At 37.7% G+C, this 14506-nt stretch overlaps 2 protein-coding genes and 3 long non-coding RNA genes across 6 annotated transcripts; 3 read left to right on the forward strand and 2 right to left on the reverse strand.

The window, feature by feature from the left end:
* Positions 1 to 3051: 3051 nt before the first annotated feature.
* Positions 3052 to 3678, reverse strand: LOC142542515 (uncharacterized). The gene is made up of 2 exons (XR_012819532.1): positions 3587 to 3678; positions 3052 to 3415 (listed from the first exon to the last, which is right to left on the reverse strand). It is a non-coding gene; the product is annotated as an uncharacterized LOC142542515 (long non-coding RNA).
* Positions 3679 to 4442: 764 nt separating this feature from the next.
* LOC142542512 (uncharacterized) lies at positions 4443 to 9574 on the forward strand. The gene is made up of 3 exons (XM_075649176.1): positions 4443 to 4461; positions 5348 to 5434; positions 6011 to 9574. Exon 3 carries the CDS (start codon positions 6012 to 6014, stop codon positions 6714 to 6716), a length of 705 nt encoding a protein of 234 aa, XP_075505291.1. The 5' UTR covers positions 4443 to 4461; positions 5348 to 5434; position 6011; the 3' UTR covers positions 6717 to 9574.
* Positions 9575 to 10253: 679 nt separating this feature from the next.
* LOC142541338 (uncharacterized) lies at positions 10254 to 10691 on the forward strand. The gene has a single exon (XM_075647886.1). It carries the CDS (start codon positions 10254 to 10256, stop codon positions 10689 to 10691), a length of 438 nt encoding a protein of 145 aa, XP_075504001.1.
* A 336-nt stretch (positions 10692 to 11027) lies between these two features.
* LOC142542514 (uncharacterized) lies at positions 11028 to 12881 on the forward strand. Of its 2 annotated transcripts, XR_012819531.1 has the most exons (4): positions 11028 to 11469; positions 11556 to 11579; positions 11817 to 11883; positions 12466 to 12881. It is a non-coding gene; the product is annotated as an uncharacterized LOC142542514 (long non-coding RNA). The 2 variants fall into 2 exon arrangements; XR_012819530.1 differs by lacking the exon at positions 12466 to 12881 and having other exon boundaries at positions 11817 to 12414.
* Positions 12882 to 12886: 5 nt separating this feature from the next.
* On the reverse strand, positions 12887 to 14476 carry LOC142542513 (uncharacterized). The gene is made up of 4 exons (XR_012819529.1): positions 14263 to 14476; positions 13702 to 13882; positions 13413 to 13608; positions 12887 to 13222 (listed from the first exon to the last, which is right to left on the reverse strand). It is a non-coding gene; the product is annotated as an uncharacterized LOC142542513 (long non-coding RNA).
* Between the last annotated feature and the right edge of the window lie 30 nt (positions 14477 to 14506).

Here is a 14506-nt window from a genome sequence, read left to right on the forward strand (position 1 = left end):
ATATAGTGAATGGAATGAACGAGGTTCTCAAACTTGGTGCATATAAAATAGCATATGAGGTCCATCGCGGACACATGCTTTGGTTAGATATGGGCCAAGAGTTCAAAGTCATGGTTTGGACATGATCATTTAATGAGCTCATTCATAAAATATTACATGAGATCATTATTGTAAAGTCGTTCTTTTATGTTTTGTAAAAATAATTTTCATAATATCGAGATGGTTATTAAATAAATTTATCGAAAACAATTTAATCCCTAATTTATTTTATAACTTACTTTAAAACTCTTCCGGATTTGTACATTTCATCCATATTTTTTTATTCGCATTAGCAATAGTGAGTCTCTTAGAGTTGGAAGCCTTAGACGAGAGTAGGCAAAGCAAGAAGAATCATATGCTTCATGAATGATTTTGGTTGTTCATAGCTCGAAGGCTCGTGAATGGGAGAATGGTCGCCAGCCACCTCCCATGACCGAAAAAGGGGGGAGCTACACGTTTCGCTGACCTATCGCGTGGTAAAAAGCTCTAAAATTCCCAGGTTTTTCTTGGTTGGACCAAGTATCAAATCGTGGCTTTATGTACCAAACGTCGATTCAGGTGGAGAGAGAGTGGAATCTTTGACTACCTTTGAACTTGCAGGATATTTTTTTTCAGATGAGGGGTTCTGCTTCCAAAAAGTAAGTCGTCTTTGCCCAAGTGTGAACCTGTAGACCATTTTGTACGTTTGCTGAGCAGACCAATCAGTCATTTTAGATTTTAAATTTAAACTATTAGATGTTACCCATTTTTGGTCTATTACGTTATGAAAGCGTTTAAATTAATTTTAAATATGATCATCTTTATTATTAAAAATTAGTTTTAAATTATTCTTTTCATAATAATGAATGGTATTATTCTAAGATCAATTATATCTAAACATGTGCATATCATCGGCTAGGATCACAAATGGTGTGTTTTAGAAAGTTTTTGCTTATTTTAAAAATTGATATCCTATGAACAGGTCCATCAAGATCAGACCCAAGCCGGATTTTGGACCCCCAGTCCATCCCTAGCCAAGATAGAAGACCCATGACAGGCCCATGTATCCTCCTATAAATACCATATTTGAGTGTCTAATTCAAAAATTCACTATACTGACTTTCAGCATCACCCTTAGCTACTCTCTCATTATATTCTCAGTCTTTAACTTGAGCGTCGTAGAGGCTACGCCAGGACACCCTCTTGGTCCCCTTCTAACGGCCCCTTTCGTGATTTCAGGCCTAAAGTAAATCCGAGGTCAGCATTCGGACTGCTATCTCCTGCTGGAACAAAACCCTAAATTTTAAATGAGTATCAAAAGTGATTATTTTAGATATTATTTTGAAGTTGACCAGAAGTTAAAGTAGAGAGTTGTTAGAAATAAAGTATATAATTCATACAAGCAAAAATTTTAGTGTTTTGAACATAATTACTTCCATGCTTAATTTTTAATTAAATGAAAAACATATCCTTAAGCTATATAAAATTGATTTCTTTCAATTATTTAAAATTTGATACTCACACTAATAATGTGTTTATATAATTATTATTATATTATGAATATTTTATCAAAATTAAATTATTTTTTATAACATGATTGTTTAAAAAATATATAAGCTTAATATAAAACATATAAAAATGATCTGTATAAATAGTTATAAAAAAATTATGGAAGTGCAAATTATTTAAAAAAATAAATATAATATGTTATAAATGTTAATTTGTAATTTTAAAACCTAAATCAAAATGTAGAAGTAAGAAAAAGTACAACACTCTTGTTTCCAGTTTTTGGATAAAAGTTATAGAATCCAGAGCTGAAGTTGATGTTCAAAAACACTCAAAAACGAAAATGCTTCCGAGAAGCTCTCTCAAACACTACTAAAGTCAAAACTGAATTTACTATCCCGTATTAAGAATTGATAAAGTAAATCCATTCGTAAATTCATCTATATGTTGACAAAGAAATCCAAGGAATATATTACTAACAAGATTTGCAAATTATTGTGTTTTTTATGAGGCTTAGGAAGCGAATCGAAGAATATATGTTACGAGTTTTATTAATAATAAATAAATAAAAAACCCAAGGAACCACATTGAAGCCCAATTCTGTAGTTACTGACGAAACGAGTGTCGGGCCTTGCAGCCCAAGGACATCCGATCTTCCAAATACGACACAAGTCTAGAACAGGTGACCTGTAAACACTCGTCGCCCCATTCAAAAGGGAAGAAAAGTACAAAAGAAAAAAAAGCAAGGCAATGCTCGATTAGATTATGACGTGTTCCGGCTCCGAGCCGACCGAAGTGCCAAACATTAATAGTCCAAATTAATGTGAACAAAAGAGAGATTTCTTGCAATGCACCCAAAGTCATTGTCAAGCTAGACAAGAAATCATGCCTATGTAAATACAAGTACCAAAGACGTACAAAAACTGGCTTCATGGGCACCAAAAGGGACTTTTCCTGATTTAAACAAGTCAGGTTAATAGTTCGACCTAAAACCGATACTAACGAAAGACTTCACTACATTTACTTGAGGGATATGGATGTATGTATCATGAAATGCAAGGAATATTGATTTGAAAGCCTATCATTCTGCCCAAGCATTTTTTTTCCTGTATTCTTTCCCTGCTAGTTTAGTAGGTGTCCATGGGACTCTATTCATGCACGGCTTCGGAGCTACCATATGACAACCATTAAAAGTTCTTTGAAGTGGTTCAAGAAGGCCGATGGTGGTACATCTCACCTTGCCAAGGCTAGCCTCTTAGCGTTTTCGACGACGGTCTACTGCCTCTGGAATGCATGGAATTTAATACTTCTTTGAATTTAGATTCTCTATTTCATAAGGTTAAAGTTCATGTATTTCGTGTCTACCCAGTTTATATCCTCAGGAGCTCTCATTTGAAGTCTGAGATATCTGAAATTGGATTTTTCTCTGCCTGGGTATGCTCATGCTCAGTGTATTTGAATATAAATTTTGATAGTAAATTTTACCGATAAATAAAATGTTGGGGTGGACGAATGGAAAGACTAATGTGAGATAAATAGCTTTCACGCAAAATTAAAGTTTACAGATGACAGTCAACAAATCTTACATTACATTTTACCAGGTTTTGTAGGTAAGTGAATACAAAGTATGCGGCAAAGACTAAATCTGACCTGCAGCCATACAATTTGCGGTGATATTATACCACTCATCCTTTCAGCTACCAATATATGGGGCAGGAGTGGAGATAGGAGGGCCATAAGAGTATCTCCATTCCCCACAAACCATGCATCTATCTGCTTCAATGCTGTTATCTAGGGTGCAAAATTTGCACGACCATACTTTTAACTTCTTGTAATCTCCAATGTCTTCATTCTTTGGGGTCCCACAAGCTTCACATGTAAGAGCTTGTGCCTGTAATCAATAAATTGTATCAGTAGATCCAAATATCAAGCATACTGAGACCATGGGGTGGAAGAGAGGAGGGGACATAATTACATAAACTCCCGTGTGTATACAAGAGGCGGGAGGTGTAAAGAATGGCTTGTCTCTCTAGGTACTAAATACGAGCTTGGAAGATATTACCTGATTTAATAAGGTGCAGGTTGTGCACAGCCACATCACATCATCTTTTCTACCCAGGATAGACATGGGTTCAACAAATGAAGTTCGAGTAAATCTATTGTAATGACCCGATTTAATTATATGTTATTTGGCGATAATTAAGATTAATTATTTTAAATTGAGAAATTTAAAATAATTAAGCCAAATAATTAAATTGTGTGTTTATGTATATTTAAATTTTATAGCACACAATAGTTGAAATAAAATAGATCGGGTCAAGTTTCGAACCCCAAAAAGATAAAAGATAAACACACACATATAATATTAATATTATATATATATATTATAATATAAGATAACCGTAACTTTCTGTATAACATTTTCAACCCACCTCCGCCAACTTTGACCGCCGATTGTGGCCGCACCAGTCGCCGGAAAATTCAAGTAAATATACGATTGGAAAGCTCTCGACGTAAGCTTTCCATTGATACCACTCTTGCTAGGTAAAATCGCGATTTCCGAAAACCCGCCAAAAACGCCGCCTCTTTCACCGCTAAATTCGCCGTACTCCGCCGCTCAAAACAAAAAATTGATTGAGGGGTTTTGTTCCTTATGTCATAAGCTTTCTTTTGATACCACTTTTGCAAATTTTCGAGAACGAACCGTCGGCTCCGTTTTTCAGCGTGATTCCGATCATCTTCTCTGGCGAGTGTGCCGCCTGTTGCCGGTTAGCTTCGGGTTAGGCTCGATTTATAGTCACTGTTGTTGGGATTACTAGCTGTCTCGGTGTGAATGGTTGCCTATGTGAATTTCATTCAATTTCCACTCGAATAATGCATCATTATTGATTAATTATTGGGTTATTGTTGTAGGTTCCGAAATTGTGCGAGTTGGAGGTATAATCTGATGAACCTAGAATTTATCGCAGTCGTTTGAATATTAGTTTAGCGTCACTTAAAGCTTAAAAGAATATTTGTGACGATAAAATAGAATTGATTGATTTTAGGCATTTTAGTTGCATATTTGAATTTTAGGAATTTAAAATGCCTAAATTGTTGAAATTGGATTTTTAGTGAATTTAAATGGTTGTGGAATTTTTATATGATAATAAGATCATTTAAATTAATATTCAGGTGATTTGTCTGAGTTGACATTTCCATGACTTTCTCGAGGATTTAAGTTACTGATAAATTAGTTGAGGTACGTAGAGATCAGCTATTTTTCACGATATCTGACAGAGGCATCTGATGATCCTGTGTATGATTTATTTGCTATTTGCTGATTTATGTGATATTATATGCTGACTCGCATATTATCAGTTGGTAATTGATGTGCAAAATAAAATAAAATATTTCTTTGGTTCACACACATTTTATTTTCGTTAGACACATCAATACCACTGAACATATCATATTGAGCCTATCTGTTATTGAGATCCAGTTATATTTCGGTTGAGATCCGTTATATATATGATATGATATGGTGTTCTGGAGATGTTTGGCTACCTTGATTCGTTCCGGCTTAGGTAGTTGCTGGCTTCGAGGCTGGGCCATATCCCAGGCAGGGTCCGCTGAGTCGTGGACCAACTCGAGCATATATGTATGATTGTTGATATCGATCATTTGACTCCTGATATCCTGATATCTTGCACCTATTCATGCATTGCATTCATGCATGACATCATTATATTTCTGTCATATATCATGGTTTCTTGATGTCTCGTACTGGGGTTATTGACCCCCGAGAGGGGGCTGTCGTGTCTTTTGTGTGTGGACATGACAGGTGGTACAGGTGGTTCGACCTCAGGCGCTCGAGAGGAAGCCTCAGGAAGTACCAGAGCTCCTTGAGAGTAGGCTCAGTTGTATTTAGGTACTGCGTGGCGTTGCTGTCTCCCAGATACTATATATATATATATATATTTGGAGGATTGTATTATGGTATTATCGAGTCTTGTCGGCTCTATGATATTTTGGTTTGGATATGTCATGATCGTGTCTGGCTGGAACGTGTGTATGCTGTTGTGTTTATTGAGGGCGCATGTTGGTTATTTTGAGTATTTGATTTTCTGGTATGTCCTATTTACGGGAAGGTCATGCCGAAATTTTTATAGGCCCAAACGCAAATTTTTAACTCACTTTTCCGCTGTTTACTGATTAATCAAGATTGCATGTTAATAAATCGTGATTAGGATAACGGGCCCTCACAGTTGGTATCAGAGCCTAGACTGGGGTACGCTCGTACTAGAGTTAGTACACTCGAGTTTAGGCACAAGAAATTTGTGCGCATGTGTTTGATTATTTGAAATTATTTGCTCTTGCCTGGAATGAATTATATGTTAGTATCTTAGAGATATGACATGTAGATTATACATTTGAGTTTTATTTCAGTGTTTTGGTTACATTGATGTTATTGAATATTTTGGGAATTTAACCTTAAATCCTGTAGAATGGCAACTAGAGGAAATAAAGGTAAAGGAAAAGGAGTGGCTCGGGAGTCTTGGGCACAGAATATCGGAGGAAATGATAGAGTTTCTCGAGGTAGGCGCGGGCGTCCTGCTGCAGAGATAGCCGCTAAAGCTGATGCAGAGGTAGAACATTTAGTTCACCGAGTTGATGAAATGGAATTGGCTGTAGCTCGATTTCAGAATATGCATCCAGCTAAATTCTTTGGAAATGAAGGCAGTGATCGAGCAGAAGGATGGTTGAAACACATGGAATTCCTGTTCAACACAGTACATTATGATTCTGATAGAAGGTTAACTATGGCAGTCCTCCAACTACGGGATCGTGCACAGCATTGGTGGGAGGCTACTACAAATGTACTGCAACAAACAGGTAGTCAGATCTCTTGGGAGGTGTTTCGTGCTAAATTCCTCCAAGAATATGCTCCACCATCCTACTACTCAGCCAGAGAATCGGAATTTCATCGACTAGTTCAGGGCAATATGTCTGTTGAGGAATATGCTCGACAACTTTCTGCTCTTCTCACTTATGTACCACATGTGGCTGTCAGAGAAAGAGGTAAAATTTCAAAATTTTTGGAAGGACTGGACTATCATATACATGCTATGGTTATGGCTGGGTCGCCTACAACTTATGCCGAAGTTGTTGACAAGGCGATTGGAATTGAAGCTGGATTGAAAAGAGGGTAGACAACCACAAGGCTCCACAAATGCCTACTGGTGGTTCATATTTTTCAGCAGGTACACCATCTTTTTCATCTCAACAGTCATACCAACAGAAACAAAAACAATTAAGACCAAAAGGAAAACAGTTTAAAAAGAAATATCAGTCCAGTTCCTCTAGTTCGAGCAGTTCGCAAAGTGCAACAGGTGGACAGTACCCCGTGATTTACTGTGATCGATGCGGAGGAAGACATCCTACTGCACAGTGTAGTGGAGTACAGGGTTCATGTCATACTTGTGGTCAGTCAGGGCATTTTGCCATAGTTTGTCCGAGCCGTGCACAGGGACAGATGCAGCCACAGCAGTTGCCTTATGCCAGAGGTAGTTTTCCAGGTGCCTCATCTCAGCGACCACTTTCTCCTGCACCATCCTACCAGCATTCTAATTACCCACAGGTCAGGGGTAATGTGCCACAGTCTTTTCAGGGTCCTCAACAAGCTCGAGTATATGCTTTGACCGAGGATCAGGCTAGAGAGGCTCCAGACGGGGTGATCGCAGGTACTTGCCTTATTTATGATCATATTGCACGAGTTTTATTTGATACTGGAGCATCTCATTCATTCATTGCATCCGATTATGTTGATGAATATGAACTTTGGACCACACCATTTCATGAAACTGTATCTGTGTCTACGCCAGCTGGTCGATTTATTCCATCTGGGCAAATTGTGTTAGATTGTGTGTTGCATTTCGATGATAGCATTATGATCACAAACTTGATTGTATTACCGATGCATGATTTTGATTGTATCATTGGTATGGACACACTATCTAGTTATCGAGCCAATGTAGATTGTTTTCATGGTGTAGTACGATTTAGGCCATACTATGGTAGCAAATGGAATTTTTATGGTCGAGGATCACAGGCTAAGATACCGTTAGTCTCAGCGATGGAAATGTTTAGATTATTATCTTTAGGAAATGAGGGATATATGGTTTATGCTGTGGATGCTACCAAGAAAGAACCGAAATTATCTGATATCCCAGTAGCGAAAGAATTTCTCGATGTCTTTCCTGAAGAAATACCAGGCTTTCCACCGCAGAGAGAAATTGATTTTTAGCATCGACTTGATGCCGGGTACTGCGCCGATCTCTAGAGCGCCGTACAGAATGGCTCCTGCAGAACTGAAAGAATTGAAAGAGCAGTTACAGGATTTACTCGAAAAAGGTTATATACGCCCTAGTATGTCACCTTGGGGAGCACCTGTACTGTTCATAAAGAAGAAAGATGGTTCCATGAGAATGTGCATTGATTATAGGCAGCTCAATCAAGTTACTATTAAAAATAAATACCCTCTGCCTAGAATTGATAACTTGTTTGATCAGCTTCAAGGAAATTATGTTTATTCGAAGATTGATCTTCGATCAGGATACCATCAACTTCGGGTTAGAGAAGAGGATGTTCCCTAAAACAGCTTTTAGAACTAGATATGGGCATTATGAATTTCTAGTAATGCCATTTGGTTTAACAAATGCACCAGCAGTGTTTATGGATCTGATGAATAGAGTATTCAGAAATTTTCTGGATAAATTTGTTATTGTCTTTATTGATGATATACTGGTGTATTCGAGATCAAAACGAGAACATAAAGAGCATTTACGATTGGTTCTACAAACACTTCGAGATTCTCAATTGTATGCTAAGTTGTCGAAGTGTGAAGTTTGGATGGATAGCGTGATATTTTTGGGTCACGTGATATCAGCCCAAGGTATATCTGTAGATCCGAGTAAAGTTGAAGCAGTCCTGAATTGGGCTAGACCAACCAATATACCGGAGATTAGAAGTTTTATGGGATTGGCTGGGTATTATAGACGATTCATTGAAGGATTTTCGCAGATTGCCCGACCTATTACCCAACTGACTAAGAAAGATGCAAGATTTATTTGGTCAGATGAATGTGAGAATAGTTTTCTTACATTGAAAGAGAAGCTGACAACAACACCAGTGTTGGCATTGCCATCTGGATCAGGTGGATTTGTGGTTTGTACTGATGCATCATCAAGAGGTTTGGGATGTGTTTTAATGCAACATGGAAAAGTTATTGCATATGCTTCAAGGCAATTGAAAACACACGAATCCCGATATCCAGTTCATGATCTTGAACTAGCAGCCATTGTTTTTGCTTTAAAAGTTTGGCGACATTATCTATACGGTGAGCAGTTTATTATCTACTCAGATCATAAGAGTTTGAAATATTTGTTTACTCAATCAGAACTGAATATGAGGCAGAGACGATGGTTAGATTTATTGAAGGATTTTGACTGTGAAATACAGTATCGGCCAGGAAAAATGAATCAAGTTGCAGATGCATTAAGCCGGAAATATCAGGATGTTACGATAGCATCTATCCATGTCTGACAGAATTATGATGATTTATGTACTTCTGGTTGGACTTTTCAGCCGAAAGGCAATCATTTTATTGTTTCTACTTTACAATTTGAGCCGAAGATTATTTCGAAGATCAAGAAAGCTAAAAAAAATGATTCACAGGTTCAGAAATCGAAAGATCTGGTTTTGTCTGGTAACCCAGATAAATACAATATCTCATCAGATGGTTGTTTACGAATGAATAACAGATTAGTGGTACCAAATGTCACATGATTGAAAGAAGCATTGCTTCAAGAGGCGCATTGCAGCCGTCATAGTGTTCATCCTGGTACTCATAGAATGTACCACATACTGAAACCATATTTCTGGTGGGATGCGATGAAGAGAGATATTTCAGAATTTGTAGTGAAATGTTTGACGTGCCAGCAGGTTAAAGCCGAGAGAATGAAACCTGGAGGTATGTTACAGAGTTTAGAAATACCACAATGGAACTGGGAACATATTGCAATGGATTTCGTGACTCACTTGCCCAGATCAAACAGAGGTTGTGATGCAATCTGGGTGATAGTCGATAGATTGTCCAAATCAGCACATTTTATTCCATACGATCGTACTTATGCATATAATAAAATGGCACGATTATATGTGGATAATGTTATTCGATTGCATGGAGTTCCAGTATCTATTGTATCTGATCGAGATCCTAGATTTGCTTCCAAGTTTTGGAGTAGTCTTCAGAATGCATTGGGTACTAAGTTGGCAATGAGTACAGCTTATCATCCCCAAACAGATGGTCAGACAGAGAGGACTATACAAACTTTGGAAGATATGTTACGATCCGTGGTCATGGATTTTGGTGGAAACTGGCAAGAATCTTTACCATTGGTCGAATTATCCTACAATAATAGTTTCCAAACAACTATTGGGATGGCATCATTCGAAGCTTTGTATGGTAGAAGGTGTCGATCGCCTGTATGTTGGAATGAAGTTGGAGAAAAACCATTGGCACAACCTGAGTTCATTGAAGAAATGAATGAAAAGATAAATTTGATTAGAAAAAGGATGAAAGCATCTCAGGATCGTCAAGCTAGCTACGCAAATAAAAGACGTAGACCTTTAGAATTTCAGGTTGGCGATCAAGTTTTCTTGAAAGTGTCTTTACATTCCGTGGCACGATGAGATTTGGGCGAAAAGGAAAGTTAGCTCCACGTTATATTGGACCGTATACTATTGTTGAGAGGATCGGCATATTGGCTTATAGATTGGACTTGCCGCAAAGTTTGTCTTCTATACATGATGTGTTTCATGTATCTATGCTGCGGAAGTATGAGCCGGATCCATCTCATGTTCTGCGACCCGGGGATGTGGAGTTGGACAGTTCTCTTAGCTATGTTGAGTATCCTATACAGATTCTTAATCGAAAGGATAAGCAACTTCGAAATAAGACGATTCCATTGGTTATGGTACAGTGTAGTAGACATGGGACTGAAGAGGCTACATGGGAGTTGGAGGCTAAAATGCGTCAAGAATGGCCTCACTTGTTTGAAATTGTCACAAATTATTCCATGTACTCTGACTTTCCTATGTATTATCAGTGGTATATGTGTGATTAGGTTGTATATAATGTGTGTGTGTTGTGTGTTTCAATTTCGATGACGAAATCTTTTGTGTTAGAGGGGGAGAAATGTAATGACCCGATTTAATTATATGTTATTCGGCGATAATTAAGATTAATTATTTTAAATTGAGGAATTTAAAATAATTAAGCCAAATAATTAAATTGTGTGTTTATGTATATTTAAATTTTATAGCACATAAGAGTTGAAATAAAATAGACCGGGTCAAGTTTCGAACCAAAAAAAAATAAAAAGATAAACACACACATATAATATTAATATTATATATATATATATATATTATAATATAAGATAATCATCACCGTCACCAATTTTCACCTCTCTCCACCGTAACTTTCTGTACAACATTTTCAACCCACCTCCGCCACCTTTGACCGCCGATTGTGGCCGCATCAGTCGCCGGAAAATTCAAGTAAATATACGATTGGAAAGCTCTCGACGTAAGATTTCCATTGATATCACTCTTGCTAGGTAAAATCGTGATTTCCGAAAACCCGGCAAAAACGCCGCCTCTTTCACCGCTAAATTCGCCGTCCTCCGCCGCTCAAAACTAAAAATTGATTGAGGGGTTTTGTTCCTTATGTCATAACCTTTCTTTTGATACCACTTTTGCAAATTTTCGAGAACGAACCGTCGGCTCCGTTTTTCGGCGTGATTCCGGTCATCTTCTCCGGCGAGTATGCCGCCTGTTGCCGGTTAGCTTTGGGTTAGGCTCGATTTATAGTCACTGTTGTTGGGATTACTAGCTGTATCGGTGTGAATTGTTGCTTGTGTGAATTTCATTCAATTTCCATTCAAATAATGTATCATTATTGATTAATTATTGGGTTATTGTTGTAGGTTCCGGAATTGTGCGAGTTGGAGGTATAATCTGATGAACCTAGAATTTATTGCAGTCGTTTGAATATTAGTTTAGCGTCACTTAAAGCTTAAAAGAATATTTGCGACGATAAAATAGAATTGATTGATTTTAGGCATTTTAGTTGCATATTTGAATTTTAGGAATTTAAAATGCCTAAATTGTTGAAATTGGATTTTTAGTGAATTTAAATGGTTGTGGAATTTTTATATGATAATAAGACCATTTAAATTAATAATCAGGTGATTTGTCTGAGTTGACATTTCCAGGACTTTCTTGAGGATTTAAGTTACTGATAAATTAGTTGAGGTACGTAGAGATCAGCTATTTTTCACGATGTCTGACAGAGGCATCTGATGATCCTGTGTATGATTTATTTGCTATTTGCTGATTTATGTGATATTATATGTTGACTCGCATATTATCAGTTGGTAATTGATGTGCAAAATAAAATAAAATATTTCTTTGGTTCACACACATTTTATTTTCGTTAGACACATCAATACCACTGAACATATCATATTGAGCATATTGTTATTGAGATCTAGTTATATTTCGGTTGAGATCCGTTATATATATGATATGATATGGTGTTCTGGAGATGTTTGGCTACCTTGATTCGGTTCCGGCTTAGGTAGTTGCTTGTTTCGAGGCTGGGCCATATCCCAGGCACGGGCCGCTGAGTCGTGGACCAACTCGAGCATATATGTATGATTGTTGATATCGATCATTTGACTCCTGATATCCTGATATCTTGCACCTAATCATGCATTGCATTTATGCATGGCATCATTATATTTCTGTCATATATCATGGTTTCTTGATGTCTCGTACTGGGGTTATTGACCCCCGAGAGGGGACTGTCGTGTCTTTTGTGTGTGGACATGACAGGTGGTACAGGTGGTTCGACCTCAAAGCGCTCGAGAGGAAGCCTTAGGAAGTACCAGAGCTCCTTGAGAGTAGGCTCAGTTGTATTTAGGTACTGCGTGGCGTTGCTGTCTCCTAGATACTATATATATATTTGGAGGATTGTATTATGGTATTATCGAGTCTTGTCGGCTCTATGATATTTTGGTTTGGATATGTCATGATCGTGTCTGGCTGGAACGTGTGTATGCTGTTGTGTTTATTGAGGGCGCATGTTGGTTATTTTGAGTATTTGATTTTCTGGTATGTCCTATTTACGGGAAGGTCATGCCGAAATTTTTATAGGCCCAAACGCAAATTTTTAACTCATTTTTCCGCTGTTTACTGATTAATCAAGATTGCATGTTAATAAATCGTGATTAGGATAACGGGCCCTCACATCTATCACCCTGTGTACCAGGAACTTCCGAGCTTTTAGAGGATCCCTCACTCTCAACTGATTTGGATCCACACCACAAATCATCATGTAATCTTCTTTCTGCAGCCATCGCTGCTGCTTGGATTGGACTTAAACAGCTTTGATGCTTCTATCACCACCGAGGTGTTTAGGCCCTTGAGCCAATAAACCTTCACGCTGTGCTCTGGTTTCTGCAGCAGCTCGAGGTTTATCGTGGAGCAAAGACAAAGGAGGCTGATGAGAATACCCACCCAATCTTCTCCCTGGAAGATCAAATCCTTGCCAGCTGCCAATAACGCCTTTGGCCATAAGTTGTTCACATTCCTAAAGAACAAGAAAATCTAATCAAATGAAGCATAAATATCTAGCAGAAATTGCCTATGTCAATATAATATACACAATCTTGAGAACTTAGAACCGAAAAGACAGTAGAAAAGCAATGTAGTCAAGAAGCCAAGTCGTAAAAGTTCCACCACGCACACAAAAACATGGAGTGGTGTACTGAAATCACAACCTTTCTAATTTCATCCAAAAGATTGTAAAAATCGGTATTATGAGGGACATTTCGTTGTGACAGAGCTCGTGAAGCATGGTGTCGATAATCTGCTCATAAGCAAAAAAAATCCCACTCGTTGTTCGGCCTGTGCAGTCTCAACCTAATATCCGCACCTCCTCCAATATTCAACCCTAGAAGAGATGGATTAGCTGGCCTGCAAATTATGTCTCTCGATAAGCACATAGCCTAAGCATGGGGACCAAAGGAATAAAAACATAAATGGAATATAAGGAAAGCCACATTCTACCAAAACTCAGAAAGAACCCCGACTTTCCACTTTCTTTTCCGCATTATGGGTTGCACTTGCTTCGCTATCTTTTCAAGAATTTCCCTAGCTCCATCTTCCCGAGATTTCTTAAGAGGCCTTGCATCCCAAACTTTGTTAAGATCATTGAGGTCCATATGGATTGCCCAAAATTCCAACCAAACTGATGAGAGGTAAATTCCAATAAGTTAGTCATAAATAATCAGAGCCATGTAATTTCTAGTCATTCAACATCTAACCAAATCATAATTATAAAAGCTGATTCAAAAACTACAAAACTATGTTAATTGATTTCCATCACCAGGATTAACTTAATACTGCCATCAGTTTAGTCTGTAAATTAAAAATAGAGTGGATAAACTTACCAAGGGTACGAGATCTTCCACAATCTTAAAACAGCTGAAACAAAAATTTATAGCCAACCTCAAGAACTCTTTCGTGATTTTAGCCAAAAACACATCAATCATAAGCTTCATACACAAGCAGGATAATCATCGCACAAGATATCACGAGGGAGTGAGAAATTTAAAAATACAGAAGCACCTGGAAATTAGCAATGCAAAATCACAAATAATAATCACTCCAAATGAGGTCTATTTTCCAGGGAAACCGAGACAAAGTAGTAATCACCCAAATCACGCATAACTTTTCGTCCAGATTTTGAAATTCAGCACTTAAAAAGAACGAGATTTTTGTGGACACTGGTGTTTAACTTCTGCTTCAAGGCACCACCAATTCAAAGTCGGAAGATGGGCCGGTGCCGTCTTTAGCCCATCATTTACTTTTT

Source organism: Primulina tabacum, chromosome 4 (assembly GCF_025594145.1).
Source record: "Primulina tabacum isolate GXHZ01 chromosome 4, ASM2559414v2, whole genome shotgun sequence".
Classification (NCBI taxonomy): Eukaryota; Viridiplantae; Streptophyta; class Magnoliopsida; order Lamiales; family Gesneriaceae; genus Primulina; species Primulina tabacum.